The following is a 14,728-nucleotide window of genomic DNA, read 5'->3' as shown; positions in this document are numbered from 1 at the left end:
TTTTTTTTTGTGGTGCTGGGGATCTTACTCGGGCCCTCATGCATGCTAGACAAGTGGACTACCCTGGTCCCTACTGTCTCCATCTTAATGAGGCCTTCTCCAGCCACCTGCATGAGATCAATACACACCCCTGCCCTCCCTACCTACAGTGTTTAACTCCCTTTCATGTTTTACTTATTTCTTTAAACTTAACACCACTCAACAATTGTGTATTTTATTATACAGTGTACCTTGTTTACTGTGGTTAGTTCATGAGGCCTGTGTTTTTCCTCACAGTTGTATCCTCAGTTCTGCATTGGCAGGTAGGAGGTGCTAGATAAATATTTGTTGAAAAAAATGCACTTCACTTCAGATCAGAGAAAGTTTGTGCGAACCAGCACTAGGTACTGGGAATCATTAACCTAACTTGCTCTTTGTTAAGGAATAACACCACCAATCCAGTGGGTTTACCATGTGCCAGAAACTATGTATCTCATATATTATCTTATATCATACTCCCGGCCTTCTGAAGTAGGTGCTGTTATTTTATTATCCATTTTGGAGAAAAGAAAAGAAAGTTCTTGGAAGTTAAGTTACCCAATGAAGAAGGAGAGAGACCATATGTGTCTGACCACACCAACATGCCAGACCTTAGCCACTATCCTATGCTGGGCCTAATTTACATCTTTGTGTGTGTAAGCACTTAATTCCTATTTCCTCTACTAGATTGTGGGCAAGGGACTCTCCTTTTTGCCACCTTGTCCACAGCGTATAGACAATAGATACTCAATAAACATTTGTTAATTGTTGTCTCAATCAACCATTCATTGTTAGATCTCATTTAATCTCATATACCTTGAGTTCATGTTCACACCCACTAAGGTATAATGGACGGTGTTTCTGGCTAAGAGGTGCCTTCCAGAAATTTTTCTGGGTCCTCTTTTCTTCCCTAAGCTTATGCTTGTACTTGTCCTGGGTGAAAAATTACTCTGGACTTCTTTTTTCCCTTTTATTGTTTTTGTTAAAGATTAGTTTAAAAAATTACTCTTGTTAATAACTATAGTAATGTTGCTTACTGTTGGGTACAATCTTTTAACTCATCTCTAACTGCAAATAGGATGCAATAGGTACCAATTTCTTACTCTTAATACACGGTTACTTTTTCTATATGATTAAGATTCAAGATCAGTGAAATCAGGTTCAGAAAGAGATTACAAATCATTTTCAGGGCAAAAGTGAAGATCCATTTACAGTACTCATTTAGCCATGGGCAGTAACTGAGAATCTTATATCCTCTGGGTCCATTTATCCTGTGATCATAAACAAATTAATTCATGCAGCCCAACCTGTAAAATGGCAATGGTAATTTTTTTTTTTCCATCTTCTTTACAGAGATGCTGTAAAGGTGTTTGGCAGCAAAATGTAGCCATGTCCACAGATTAAAGGTACCAGAAAGGAAAACATAGTAAGCACTATTACCTTATTGATATCCCAGAGAACCAGTTTGCTTTTTAGTTTGGCAAATTCATAGGCAGTCAGTCTCCCAATTCCATGTCCAGCTCCAGTAATCAGGACGATTTCTCCGGTGACTGATTTTCTTTTTTTTGGAATAAAAAGCTTGACAAAACATTCTAAATAGAAAATGATCATTAAGGGCAGAAACAGGACTAACTCCACAAGGAAATTCATCCTTTCTGTTGCTGTGAGCGTTGGTTATGGTTTCTTTTACCAATCACTCTAAATAGCTTTTGAGAGCTGTGTGGTCAAAGACCGGTGTAATAGCGAGAACAAGGAAGAGCTCCTTTACCAAAGAAAAACAACTCTGAAACCGTTCCTTCCGCTGGGCTGGGCTTTGTTAGGATTTTTGCAATTGGCTCGGGCTGCAGTGCGGAGCGGCTGCTCGCTGGCTCAGAAATCTGGGAGGGACCGAGTCCAGACCGAGCAGAGCTTCCTTGTTCTCCACTGCACAGCACCATCCAACTACGCAGTGTGCGGCCACGACAACCTTTCCCCTACTTCCTCCCTATCTCCTGAGCGGACCTCAGACCTCGGACCGCTGGGGGTTAGTTGCCCACGTGTTTTCCTAAATTTGATAAATCCAGTCTGTTAAAAAAAATAATAACTGACAGTGTTTGCAGGCCAGATGCTTCTTTGGAAGTTGACAATTGCTTAATACTAAATAAGGGATGCAAATGTAGAATTATAACTTAAAGGCCCCGGAAGAAACCAGTCCTGCTTCTGACCTAGAAGTGCTCCTACATCACATTTAGTTTGAAGTAAGCACGGTTTCTGGAAGACGGAAGGAAACTGTCCTTTCAAGGACTGCCATAATCAAGTTTTAGCAAAGTGTTTTATCATATTAAAGGGGATCGTTTCCATAACAATATATTTAACTAACCATTTTCCACTTAATTCGTTATTTGGAAACAACAACAAACTATTTCAGGGTAATAATTGTATCTTTACCTATGTTAATAGATCATTGTGTCCAAATGCATAATAAAATAGGAAGAATATCATTTTACCTGAAGATTGCCTATGTAGTTTTTGGTTTCACAGTTTATATATGTGACTACTCAGTATGTTAACTGGTGATTTAAAAATTAAAAATAGCTGGACTCCCTGCCAGACCTACAAGCCCAGTGACTGGGGAGACTGAAGCAGGAGGATTGCAAATTTGAGGCCATTTTCAGCAATTTGGCAAGACCCTGAGCTACTTAGTGAGACCCTGTCTCAAAATAAAAACTTTAAAGTGTTTGGGGCTGAAGCTCGGTGGCCAAGTCCTCCTGGGTTCAATCCCCAGTACATTAATAATAATAATAATAATAATAATAATAATAAATTAAAAACTAAATATATCCTAGTGAGTAGGATACTTATGTATAAGTAGGGCTTTTGTGCAGTAATAGCTTAATAATTTTCTGTTATTTGCATTTGTTTTTTTCAATTCAGCTCTCCACACTATTTGAATTTGGGCTTTGAATAAGATGCTCTACATTTGTGGAGGAGACTTCTGGGCAATGAATGATCACAGAAAGTTGAAATTCACAAATAGTTTATGCCCACTTCTTCTTATTTAGATGGGGGTGAGGATTAAGGGAGAGTAGCAATCCCACCAATTCTGATATCTACATTTTAATTCTGAATATATATCTTCTGCAACTTTTTCATATACTCTTCAAATCCAAGTTTTAAAAGCACAAAGACATAGTGAAAGTTTAGTTTCCAAAGTTTTTTCCACATAGTCTCTCTCATTTGATTTTCAAAAGCCTCCTATAAAGTAGAGAAATTTTTTTATATCCCTGATTTATAAAGGAATAGATCAGTGAAACTGACTTAAAAAAATTCACAGTAAGTAAAAGCATTACTGGGGCTAGATGCATGGTCAGTGATGGTCAAACATTTTTGCCTCATACCTACAGGAAGAAATTACATTTTACACGGTGATCAAGTACATTTATGGGTGTTTGCTTTTATTTACATTACTTTCATACATATTGAGGCTTAGGCTCTTCTATTTCCTATTCCATTCTATTGTAAAAATTGTATTAGCTGGGCACGGTGGTACATGCCTGTAATCTCAGCTACTCTGAAGGTTGAGGCAGGAGGATTGCTAGTTCTTAAAATAAAAGAACTGGGGATGACACTCAGTGATAGAGTGCTTGCCTAGCATGTGTAGGGCCCGGGGTTCAATCCCCAACACCACCAGTAAACACAATTTAAATATTGTATTAAAAAGCACCTGGGAAGTTTTAACTTACTAGGCTGACCAAGGTTTCTTTGGTTTTGGGAATTAACCCAGTGTATGAAAGCCGTCATACCTGAATTCATATGTGTATGTGACTTCACCCTTCTGAACAGAACTCTGTTTCCTAGTTTGTAGAATTGAAAGATTCCTGAGTTACCTGCAGGATTCTGGTAACTCTGTTAGGGGACAGACAGATGAGGATGGTGGGAACACAAGGTTAAGAGAATAATTCTATAAAATGGGCCCACTGTGCTGATCCCCACATGCTTTCTTTGATAAAAAGCAAATTTATCTGCAGCCTTTTATGGTCTAAGTGGATAGGATATGTCATATTCCTCAGCACATTACCTGTTATCTGCAAGGAAATTCAGGCAGGAAATAACCTTGATAAGAGGAACACAAGTTACTTTGAAGGGAGGGACATTTGGGACCTTTTTCACAGACTGATTCTGGAAGATAAGCATAATTCCTCCTAATTATGAAACATGTAAAAATGATTAAGAATCCAATTAGAAACAACATGGGCCAAGGTGACATAGAGTTGTTACAGCAATGGGGACTTGAAAGTCGACTGTCACCCTGCTGTCAGTCAAAAGTCAAGAGGTGGACCTGGGCAGGACTCTATGGGATCCCCAAGGAAACTGGACTTTAGGGGAAGCACATTATCTCTCTCCTCTCTGAGAGGACCCACTCTCTCTTGAGAGTGTCTCTTTTCCTTTTCCTATCCTTTGAATAACTCATTCTTGTTACTCTGAGCGACATGATCGAAAGATCAGGATTTGAAAAGGAAATCTTCTCACTGACTCGGTTTCCCAGAAGACCTCAGCTCTGTAAGAAAATGAGTTAATATATAGCACAGTGCTTTATCAACTCTTCAGCACTAGGTAAATTATAATTAACACTAATATGAATGATACGAATGTTTTTGTGAAGGATGGTTATAATGTGGATGGTTTTGTGAAATGATGATTAATATCTGCTTGTCGTAAATATGTGATCTTATGTATTTGTGCTTTTGAAAAATACCTTCGTTAGGAGGGTTTGAAATGTTTTCTGCATGGGACATCATAATTTCATGCTGCTTTTCCAGATGTCAAAGTGGTATTCAAAATAGCAACAATAGGAAAAAAGGTAAGGCTAAGGGGTCCTTCATCAGTGTCTTGAGCACTTGCTATGGCCAGGCATTATGCTAAGTGTTTCACATACATAAACACTTAATTTTATCCTCTCAATCATCTTAAGAATAGGTTCCATTGAAACCTCTGTTAAATGAAGGAAGAAATAAAGGATTAAGAGAAACTAAGCAAATTGTCCAAGGTCATAATATAAATGGTAGGGTTGAATTTAAACCCAATTGTTTGATAATTACCTAATTTCTCTCTCTTTTTCTCTTGTAGGGCTGACTGGGGATCCAATCCAAGGCCTCACATGGGCTAGGCAAGTGCTCTACCACTGAGCTATATCCCTGGCCCCTGGCCTCGCACTATGGCTTTGGGCTAATTTTCAATCTCAAACTTCCTTGAAGAGTTGTACAAATATCATGAAATACTAGGACAGATTTTTGTTGTTGTTGTTTCAGTACCTTCCTCTCTGTAACCAAAGGCAGCTCTGCAGACATTATGACATTTGTGACCCAGTTTTGGCAAAGAATTAAGTACAAGAGAATCAGATTGTAATGATCTTGGAGATGTGCCCCTCAGATTCCCTATCCAGCTACTGTGGACGCTGTCAGGAGACAGTCTTCAGGTGGTGACCTCTTCTGGGATTGCTTTAGCCGTGGAGAAATGCTGCACCTAAGGTAACTGGGAAAATTTTCTTGAACATAGAGCAAAGGTATAGCTTGTGAGAGAGGAGAATAAAAATAATATGAATCTGTAAAATGCAGTGAGGCAGAATTCCTTATTATATGTTAGAACAATAAATGACTTTAAAAACTCACCTAAGAGGAAAATCTGGAGATAGCCAATACTGTGTATTTATTCTGAAGAGATTATTCTGTGCCATTGCCCCTGTTTTTCATGGAAAACTTTGCAGCTGTTAGATTGTGATTTCTAAGGACCTAAATCCAAGTGTTTCCAATTTCTCTATTTAAAATTGAACAGAAGACTCAGACTTTCCATATGTAATTTTCTCAAATAATCTGTTTCTTACTACATGTTCTTATTTTGCAGGTTATAGCAAATAAAGCACAAGTCCCTATTACATACCGCACTGCAACATCAAAATGCACAGATTGTCCTACTGGAAAGTAAGTGAAGATGCATTTAGAATAGTCCTAATTAATTAAATTCATATACTTAATTCAGTAATTATTGAGAAACAATTTTATCAAATTTCTTGGTTTAATTTAAAAAAATTTTTTTGATTTAAACATAAAAAAATTAAACCTTAATCCATATAAAAGGAGCTGGTGTTACTGGAGTCCTAGGCAGAGACTTGAATCTGGGTGTCTCAACAAATCATTTCTGGTCACTTTGCCCCAAAAACCCAGTGGAAAAAGTAATGGTGAAAAGTAGGAAAGGAGCCTTAATCAATATAGATATTGGGAATGCAAGTGAGATCAAGTGTCTCAGTCCTGTCTTCTAGTACTGACATATGCTTTAGGTTTAAATAGAGGAAGAATTGGGGCAGAGTTTGACAGGTGTGCATAATTAAACTGTCTTGGTCAGACTGTGGTCTGGTTGATCATTATCTCAGTTCTGGTATAGCCAGGTAACTCCAAGAAGTTCTTATTGCTTGAAGGGGGCAATCTTCATTTGTTTCAAAGAATGTTTTTCTATTGGCCCTGGGATCCTGGAAGTGGGAAATTTGGTTTCCAAGAGACAATTGCTCCTGCTTGTGGAGGAACACTTAACCTGAGGTGATCTGTCTTCAAGGATCCATTATTCTGGGGAGGTGTAGGGCAATGACTGGAGACTTCTAGGTACTTCTCCAGGCGTCTGGAACAGGGTTTTGTAAAAACTGGCAATTGAATGTCCCTGCTGATCTTAAAAATATCTTAGTTACTCTTAATCTTGGTATCCTTGGTCTTGTAGGGGGATGAGGTTAGATAAATTTAGGGCTAATGAAACTTGTATTAGCATGCTTATGTGTAGAGCTGAGTGGGAAGCTTACCCAAAGTTTAAGGTAAGAAAAAAGACAGGCAAAATGAAGGCAGATATGCCAAGCTTCTTCTTGCTTTTAATTACCCATTGATCTTCTGCAGACCCAAATGAAGAGTCAGTGCTTTTAGCAAAAGCAGCTTCTAATTCTTTGTTTTAATGGGTCTGCCCTAAAACAAAAGAATCAAAGAAAATGCCATTATACTGTCCAGAAAGGCTGAGAAGAATTATTTGTTCCTTTTCTTTTTTTCCCCAAGAAACTCTTTTAGTGTTTTTATCCCTTCTAACAAAAAACTTCTAAAAGATTACAGTCAATTCTGTTTAAACCAATTCAACAAGTGTCCATACTCATTTTTCATGCAAGTAGAGAAAAAGATCTCTCTTTAGTAACCAAAAAGAGCAAGCACATACCAATAAATTATCCATAAAAGAGAAAACACAAATAATTGAATAGGAACTAAAGCAAAAAGGGGAAAGAGATGAATTCCAATGACTAGGGTTAGGAATGGCTTACTGTAGGATTAGATTTGAACTGTGCCCTGAGGGTGGGTAGGACTCTAAAAGATAGTGATGGGGCAGGACATTTCAGTCCTGCTCCTAAGTCCAACTAAAAGAGAAAAATATTATGCTGTTCCATGTTAAGTACAAGCTTCATTTTCACATAGCACCTTCTATTTTGTTCAAGATCATTAAACTCTTAAGTCCACTCAATATAATTAAGATTACTTGTTTCATCTGCAACTAAGTCGATAAAGGGACTTTTTGCCCAATTGAAAAAAAAATTGCAAATCATGATCTATTAATAAATTAGGGAGTCAGTTTTGTTGCAAAATCAACCATCATTTTAAAAAATAAAGTATATTTATAGGACACTTATAGAACATATCACAGGGTATTGCTCTGGACAATTTCTGGTGAAACTTTTATTTTGATTTTAAATAGGTAGATGGGGTGGGGTGGGGACAGAGAGAGAACCTATGTGTACTATTTACTTGGGAAACAACAGAGCAGTGTTAAGAATAGATTCTGTAACAGATTGCCTGAAGTTGAATCCTAGCTCAACTAATTACTATCTGTGACCTTGGACCTTGGTTTTAACTCCTTTAATTATTATAAATTATATAAGATCATTGTAATTTTTATTGTGCTCATCATGATGATTAAATGAAATCTTTATAAAATGTTCAGAGTAGGGCTTGTTATATGGTAAGGTATGCATTTGTGACCAAGAGTCTGAAGCAAAAAACTTTGAAAGTCATTGTTCTAGTCAAATATGAATTAACCCCATGACTGCAGACTTAAGAACTGCTTGAGGACTGGGATTGTAACCCAGTGGTAGAGCGCTTGCCTACCAAGTGTGAGGCAATGGGTTTGATCCTCAGCACTTCAGAATATAAGCGAAATGAAATATCGTGTCTATCTACAACTAAAAACAAAAAGCAAACAAAAAAGAACTGCTTGATCATTTATCAATAATAATTTTAGGTTTAAAGTATAGTCTGTGATATATCCTTCTCTTTTTAGTTCCGCTTTGAGAGGGATAATATGTACAAATATATTTTTTCTTTTTTAAATGTTTTATATTTTTTAAAGACAGATATATGAAAAAATGTTCAACATCTCTAGTAATAAGAGAAATGCAAATCAAAACCACCCTAAGATTCCATCTCACCCCAATTAGAATGGCAGAATCAGCATACTACAGTAACACGGCCAAATCAATGTTTACGGCAGCTCAGTTCACAATAGCCAGATTGTGGAACCAACCTAGATGTCCTTCAATTGATGAATGGATAAAGAAACCGTGGTATATATATATACAATGGAATATTACTCAGTCATAAAGAATGATAAAATTATGGCATTTGCAGGCAAATGGATGAAGTTGGAGAATATCATGCTAAGGGAGATAAGCCAATCTCAAAAAACCAAAGGATGAATGATTTTGCTGATAAGCAGATGATGATACATAATGGGGGGTGAGAGGGAGGCAAGAATGGAGGAAGGAGGGACTTTATAGAGGGAAAAGAAGGGTGGGAGGGGTGGAGCAAAGGGAAAATAAAAAAATAAAAAAAATATTTTTTTTATACATGTATATAGGGTAATAACGTCTGTCTCATTCTACTGTCTTTCCCATCCCCACCACCCCACCCTTCCCCTCACTCCCTTCTGCATAATCCAAAGTTCCTTCTTTTTTCCCTAACCCCCACCACCACTATGGATCAGCATTCACTTATCCAAGAAAGCATTTGAACTTTGGTTTTTTGGTTGACTTATTTCACTTAGCATGGTATTCTCTAGTTCCATTCATCTACCTGCAAATGCCATAATTTCATTCTTTTTTAAGGCTGAATAATATTCCGTTGTGTATATGTACCACAATTTCTTTATCCATTCATCAATTGAAGGGCATCTAGGTTGGTTCCACAATCTGGTTATTGTGAATTGAGCGTCTATGAACATTGATGTGGCTGCATCACTGTAGTATGCTGATTTTAAGTCCTTTGGGTATAGGCCAAGGAGTGGGATAGCTGGGTAAAATGGTGTTGCCATTCCCAGTTTTCTGAGGAATCTCCATACTGCTTTTCATAATGGTTGCACCTATCTGTAGTCCCACCAACAATGTATGAGTGTACCTTTCACCCCACATCCTCGCCAACACTTATTATTGCTTGTATTCTTCATAATTGCCATTCTGACTAGAGAGAGGTGAAATCTTAGAGTAGTTTTGATTTGCATTTCTTTAATTGCAAAAGATGATGAACATTTTTTCATATGTACAAATATTGACTACACAAGAAAAAAAAAACATTTCAAGAGGAAGAAAAATAAAATACCCAATTTCCAAAGAAAGAACAGTTCAGGGAGGGTGAGTAACTTGCATAAGGAGTTACTGACTACAAGTGGTAGGGCTGGGATTTAGATCTATGACCTTTTTAAAAAATGTTATTCAAATATAATTTACATACTATAAAATCAACTTGTGTAAAGTGCATAATTTAGTGGTTTTCAGAACATTCTCAGAGTTGTATAATCATTACCACAAATCAATATTAGAACATTTTCATCACCTCATATAGAAAGCTCATATTCATTAGCAACGATTCCCCATTCTCCCAATCCCTCTTTCCCTGCCTAAGTCAACCACCAATTTACTTTCTATATTTGCTTATTCTGAACACATCATATAAATGCAATCCCATAGTATGTTTGCTTTTGTGACTGGCTTCTTTCTTTTAGCATAATGTCCTCTAGAACTTGGATACATGCTTCCACATTGGAGGATGTACAGTTCCTTTTTTGTCACCAAATAATATTCTACTATATGGATACACCATTTTGGTTTATCCATTCATTGAAGGATATTTGGGCTGTTTCAACATTTTCCCTCTTATTAAATCTATAACATATAGATTATTAAATCTATAACATTTGTGGGACTCAGGATGTAGCTCCATGGCAAAGTGCTTTCTTGGCATGCATGAGGCCCTGGGTTTGATCCCCAACTCCATAAAAATAAACAAATAAATAACACATTTGGATACAAGTGAAATTGAAGTTTGAGAGAAAACTGGATTATCCACTTCTTGCTGGTGAGTTGAGTTTGTGTAAATGTAAACCTCTGCAGCCAAGAAAGCCCATTTTAGTGTTAACCGCTAATCACAGCAGGGGATGCCTGCCAGTGTCAGCTCTAAAGGTCACAGCTGGCAAAGCCAGACTCCTCTCCAATACTATCAAGGGGCCTGTGGCAGCTCTTAATGGTCGACTACGCCCTCCAGTGTTGCAGCAGACCCCAGCAGCTCATCGCCAATTTCTTCTTTTTGGGTTCTTGTCTTGAGAATTCAAAGACTGAAATCCACAGACAAGGAAGAGTGAGTGTGAAAGAGCAGGATTTTTGAAAGTGCGGAGAAAAGAAACAGAACTCTCACAGGGTGATGGGATGTGATAGGGGTCGCTGCTCGAGTGTGCTAGTCTAGGGATTTATGTAGTACTTGGGTCAATGCTACTGGTCCAAATTTGTGATAATCAGGTTTTGGAAAAGTATCAATGTTATTGGTCCAAATTATGCTAATCATGTCTTGGAAAGTATCAATGCTATTAATTAGCCCTGCACTCTCCATTCAGGTCTGCCCCTACTTCCTTTCCTCACTGCTCATTGGCCCAGGGCTGGGCTGGCAGGGGGTGACAGATGAGCATGTCCTGACTTGCCTTGGCCCTGGCTCATCTTGCTTCGGTCCTGTGCTGGCATGCTGGGTTCAGGCACAGCCCTGAGCCTTGCTGGCTCCTGTGCTCCAGCGTGCTGGGGCCACGGCTCCACCACTCCACCACTGATTTTATTAATGGTCTGAATGTAGGGCTCTGCGACTCAGCTAGGGAGTCATGTCACAAGTATTATTTTTGATTTTTTTTTTTAGTTGTAGATGGACATGATACTTTTATTTTATTTACTTACGTGGTGCCAAGAATTGAACCCAGGGCTCCACACATGCGAGGCAAGTGCTCTACTACTGAGCTGTAACCCCAGCCCGGTCACAAGTTTTTGTGAGAACACCCAACATTCTTCCTTCTTTACCACCTTTGTTGTCTGCAGCCTTACAAGTGGCACAGGGGTTTTTGTTCCCTTACTTTCCTGAAGGTTTGGAGAGCTACCTGTTCCCTTGTCTTATGACCCCTACTGTGTGAATTATGAGTCTGTTTACCATGTGCTATGTACCTGTCAGCAAAAACCTTTGAGAGTTCACTGCTCTTTCATACACACTGCAACTCAGGCCTCTGAGCTCTGCTGGCTCTACTGCTGTTGTGCAATGGTAATAACAGTTACAGGTTAGAGACCGATGTGCAGAGAGGGGTTCAAAAGAGGTCAAGAAATGATAGGCTGACCTTTCACTCAGTTTTATCACCCATTCCTGGGGCTGTCTTCATGACCTTGACAGCCCCAGGTACAGCCCTGCACCCCAACTCGGAGTCTCCCCTTTTCTCACTATCAGCCCTAACCGTCCAACTCACACACATGGGTGAGCCCACCAGAGCCACTGCTTGACCAGCATCCTCAGTTAATGGGCTCTTGCACTTCCTACTGCCAATTGCGTGACTGTTCTTCCCTTCCAATCTTAGCTTAGATCCTGTGGCTCTTCATTATAATCATTCTTCTTATAATATAATATAAATCTGCTCCCCCGCCCTTTCCGCTGCAGCCATTTTCCCTGCCTCCCAACCACTTGTCAGTCTGGGAACATCCTAGCTAGCTATTGGTTCATCAGTCAGCTTGCAAGTATCCTCCGTTATAGGTCCCCTATTATCCCAGTGGAATTCAACTGCTTAAGGATAGCTTCCCCGCCATCTTTTCTCATGCTTTCTCTCTCCTACTCACTTTCATGCTCTCTCCTCCTGGCTTCTCTCTCTCTCTCTCTCTCTCTCTCTCTCTCTCTCTCTCTCTCTCTCTCTCTCTCTCTCTCTCTCTCTCCCTGCAGGAAAACACTCTGTTTGCTTAATAAACCCTCTTATGTGAGTTCTGTGACCGGAGTGGTTTCTGGGTTCTTACCCTCCTAATGTTTGCTCCTTCCATTGGACTCACCTGGGCCAAGATCCAGCTGTACTTGAACCCCACTATTTTCTGCATTGTGCTGTAGGAAGAGGCTGAGCCTTCCTGAAACAATCAAACCCCCTCAATCATGATGACTGAATTTACATACTCAGATTTCAAATCGGTGTTCAATACTCTCTGGGAGAAAATTTCCCGTGATATCTGCTTTTCCACTTTCTGAAAGGGAGTTGTCCTTTCTTCTTAAACTACTTGGACTCTCTTTCGTACCTCATTCTCAGCTGATGGCCTTATGTTCACTGAAAAAAACAGAAATCATCACGAGGAATGTCTTCACAGTCTATCCACCACATCCATCAAACTTCCTGTACCTAATCCCAGGCTCTTGTGTCCTTGATTGTTCCTAAGAATGATTTGTTTCTGCTCCTCCCTCAGGACAGCTCTCCCACTGGGCACTAGATCTAATCCTGTCCCATCCCCTAGCCTTTGGCAATTAATCCCTCTTCTTTGTGATGGAGTTGATTTTCCAATAGCAAGTAATTGTTTTCTGGAAGAAAAGTCTTCCTGCCTAAGGGATTGGACCTGTGACACTTACTGAACCATAATTTAGCTGTAGAGGAAGAGACACATTTTTCTCTAACCTCTTAAATCCACTGGGGTGGGGGGCTGTGAATTAAACTGACTAAAGATTATCAAGAGAAAGAAAAAGGCAGATTTTTATTCATGTGTATATAGGATTTCACAGAAAAATGTGACTCAATGAGGGTTTGCTTATCATTTTTTATAGGGAAAGGAAAGGGGAGGAAGAGTTGGTCATTTATGGAAAAACATGATTTTTAGGAAAGATAAATGCTCCATTAGGAAAAAGAATGGGAGATATGGTAGTTTTGTGACAAAGTCTGTTTAAATGTTGCTGTGGTTTGAATGTGTTCTCTCAAAATTCATGTGTTAGAAACTTAATCCCCATATTCATGTTGATGGCATTTGAAGATCAAGACTAAGGGAGGTAATTAGGGTTAGAAAGGTCATGAAGTTGGGGCCCAAGATGGGATCCGTGGCTATACAAGCAAAGAAAGAGAAACCTGAGATAACTCATTTCTTGTCTTGCTGCATGGTGTCCTCTGCCTTGGAATGAAGTGTCAGGAAGGCTCTCAACAGATGCCAGCACCACATGCTTGGACTTCTCAACCTCTACAACTGTACTGTAAGAAATAAATTTCTACTCTTTAGAAATACCCACTCTGTGGGTATTCTGTGATAGCAGCAGAAAATGGACTAACGACAGGTGTGGTGCTGACTTCTCTCCAGTGGTAAGGATCAGTCTTCCTTGGTTGTACAGCTCCCTGGGAGAGGACTTATTTCAATTGAGTTCATTTGGGAGAGTCTGCTTTTTGGCAGATAATAGGAAAAAAAATTCTCAAATGCCTTCTGCTCAAAATAATTCAACAGCTACTCTGAACCCTTTGTACTACTTCATTGCATCATTCTTGTTGGTGCACATTCTTATCTCTTATCTTAAACACGAACTTTGTCTTACGCTTCTTCTTCACCTACCACTTCAGTTTATTCCAGACTTCTCATTATACATATAATAAAACACAATCTCCTTGCCCTCTTTTACAGAGTTCTACTGTAAGGAAAAATGCAGCTCAGCACGGGACCCACGGTGGCTCCAGCCCTTCCGACGGAACTGGTGCTCCGCATGCCCAGTCTCAGTTGTGGCTCAACAATAGCTCCCAGAAAATCCACAACAGACACAGGACCTCACACAAGAGACTTTATTATGCAGACGACTAGCGTGTCCACTCCGGGGGTTGGAAAAGAAGGGAAAAAGAGAGATGGCTTTGACGCTTCTCCCGGATATGGGAATCTCCCAGGCTAGAAGGAACCAATAGTGGAGGAGAATACTTGCAAGTTGACTGATGAACCAATAGCTAGCTAGCATGTTCAGACTGACAAGCTAGGATGTAACGTGGGAAGCAGGAAATGGCTGTAGCCTAGGCCGGAAATTCCTGCAATGTAAGGGGCGGGCAGAGCAACTTTCAGACTGGCAAGTTAGGTTGTGGTGCAACGGAAGGGGTGGGAGATCAGCTTTGTATTACATCTACATAATGTGGTCTCTTCCTGTTTATATTTAATCTTATTATCACTATACCTTCTGTAGAAACTGAAAAGAGAACACAATTCCTTTAAGATTCAAGAACAGTAGACATAAATGGTATCTTGTCACAAATGCATAAGAAACCACAAGGAAGAAATCAAAGAAGATTTACTAATATAATAGAATTTGGAAGATCATTTGGAATTTCCTCCTTGGAGGTATTAATTGCTATTCTAATAATATCATAGAGTTAATGC

At 39.2% G+C, this 14,728-nt stretch overlaps 1 protein-coding gene and 1 long non-coding RNA gene across 2 annotated transcripts in view; one reads left to right on the top strand and one right to left on the bottom strand.

Moving 5' to 3' along the window:
• Hsd17b11 (hydroxysteroid 17-beta dehydrogenase 11) overlaps positions 1–1,807 on the bottom strand; it is a 33,227-nt gene extending 31,420 nt beyond the window's left edge. Inside the window, exon 1 of the mRNA XM_047567026.1 lies at positions 1,459–1,807. Coding sequence (XP_047422982.1) covers positions 1,459–1,668 — 210 coding nt within the window. The 5' untranslated portion in view covers positions 1,669–1,807. The remainder of the gene's footprint in view (positions 1–1,458) is intronic.
• Positions 1,808–1,959: 152 nt separating this feature from the next.
• On the top strand, positions 1,960–14,425 carry LOC124994762 (uncharacterized). The gene is made up of 4 exons (XR_007110546.1): positions 1,960–2,041; positions 5,125–5,525; positions 5,899–5,975; positions 13,994–14,425. It is a non-coding gene; the product is annotated as an uncharacterized LOC124994762 (long non-coding RNA).
• Positions 14,426–14,728: the final 303 nt, after the last annotated feature.

Source organism: Sciurus carolinensis, chromosome 10 (assembly GCF_902686445.1).
Source record: "Sciurus carolinensis chromosome 10, mSciCar1.2, whole genome shotgun sequence".
In the NCBI taxonomy this organism is placed as follows: Eukaryota; Metazoa; Chordata; class Mammalia; order Rodentia; family Sciuridae; genus Sciurus; species Sciurus carolinensis.
This window is presented reverse-complemented; position numbering and strand designations above follow the sequence as displayed.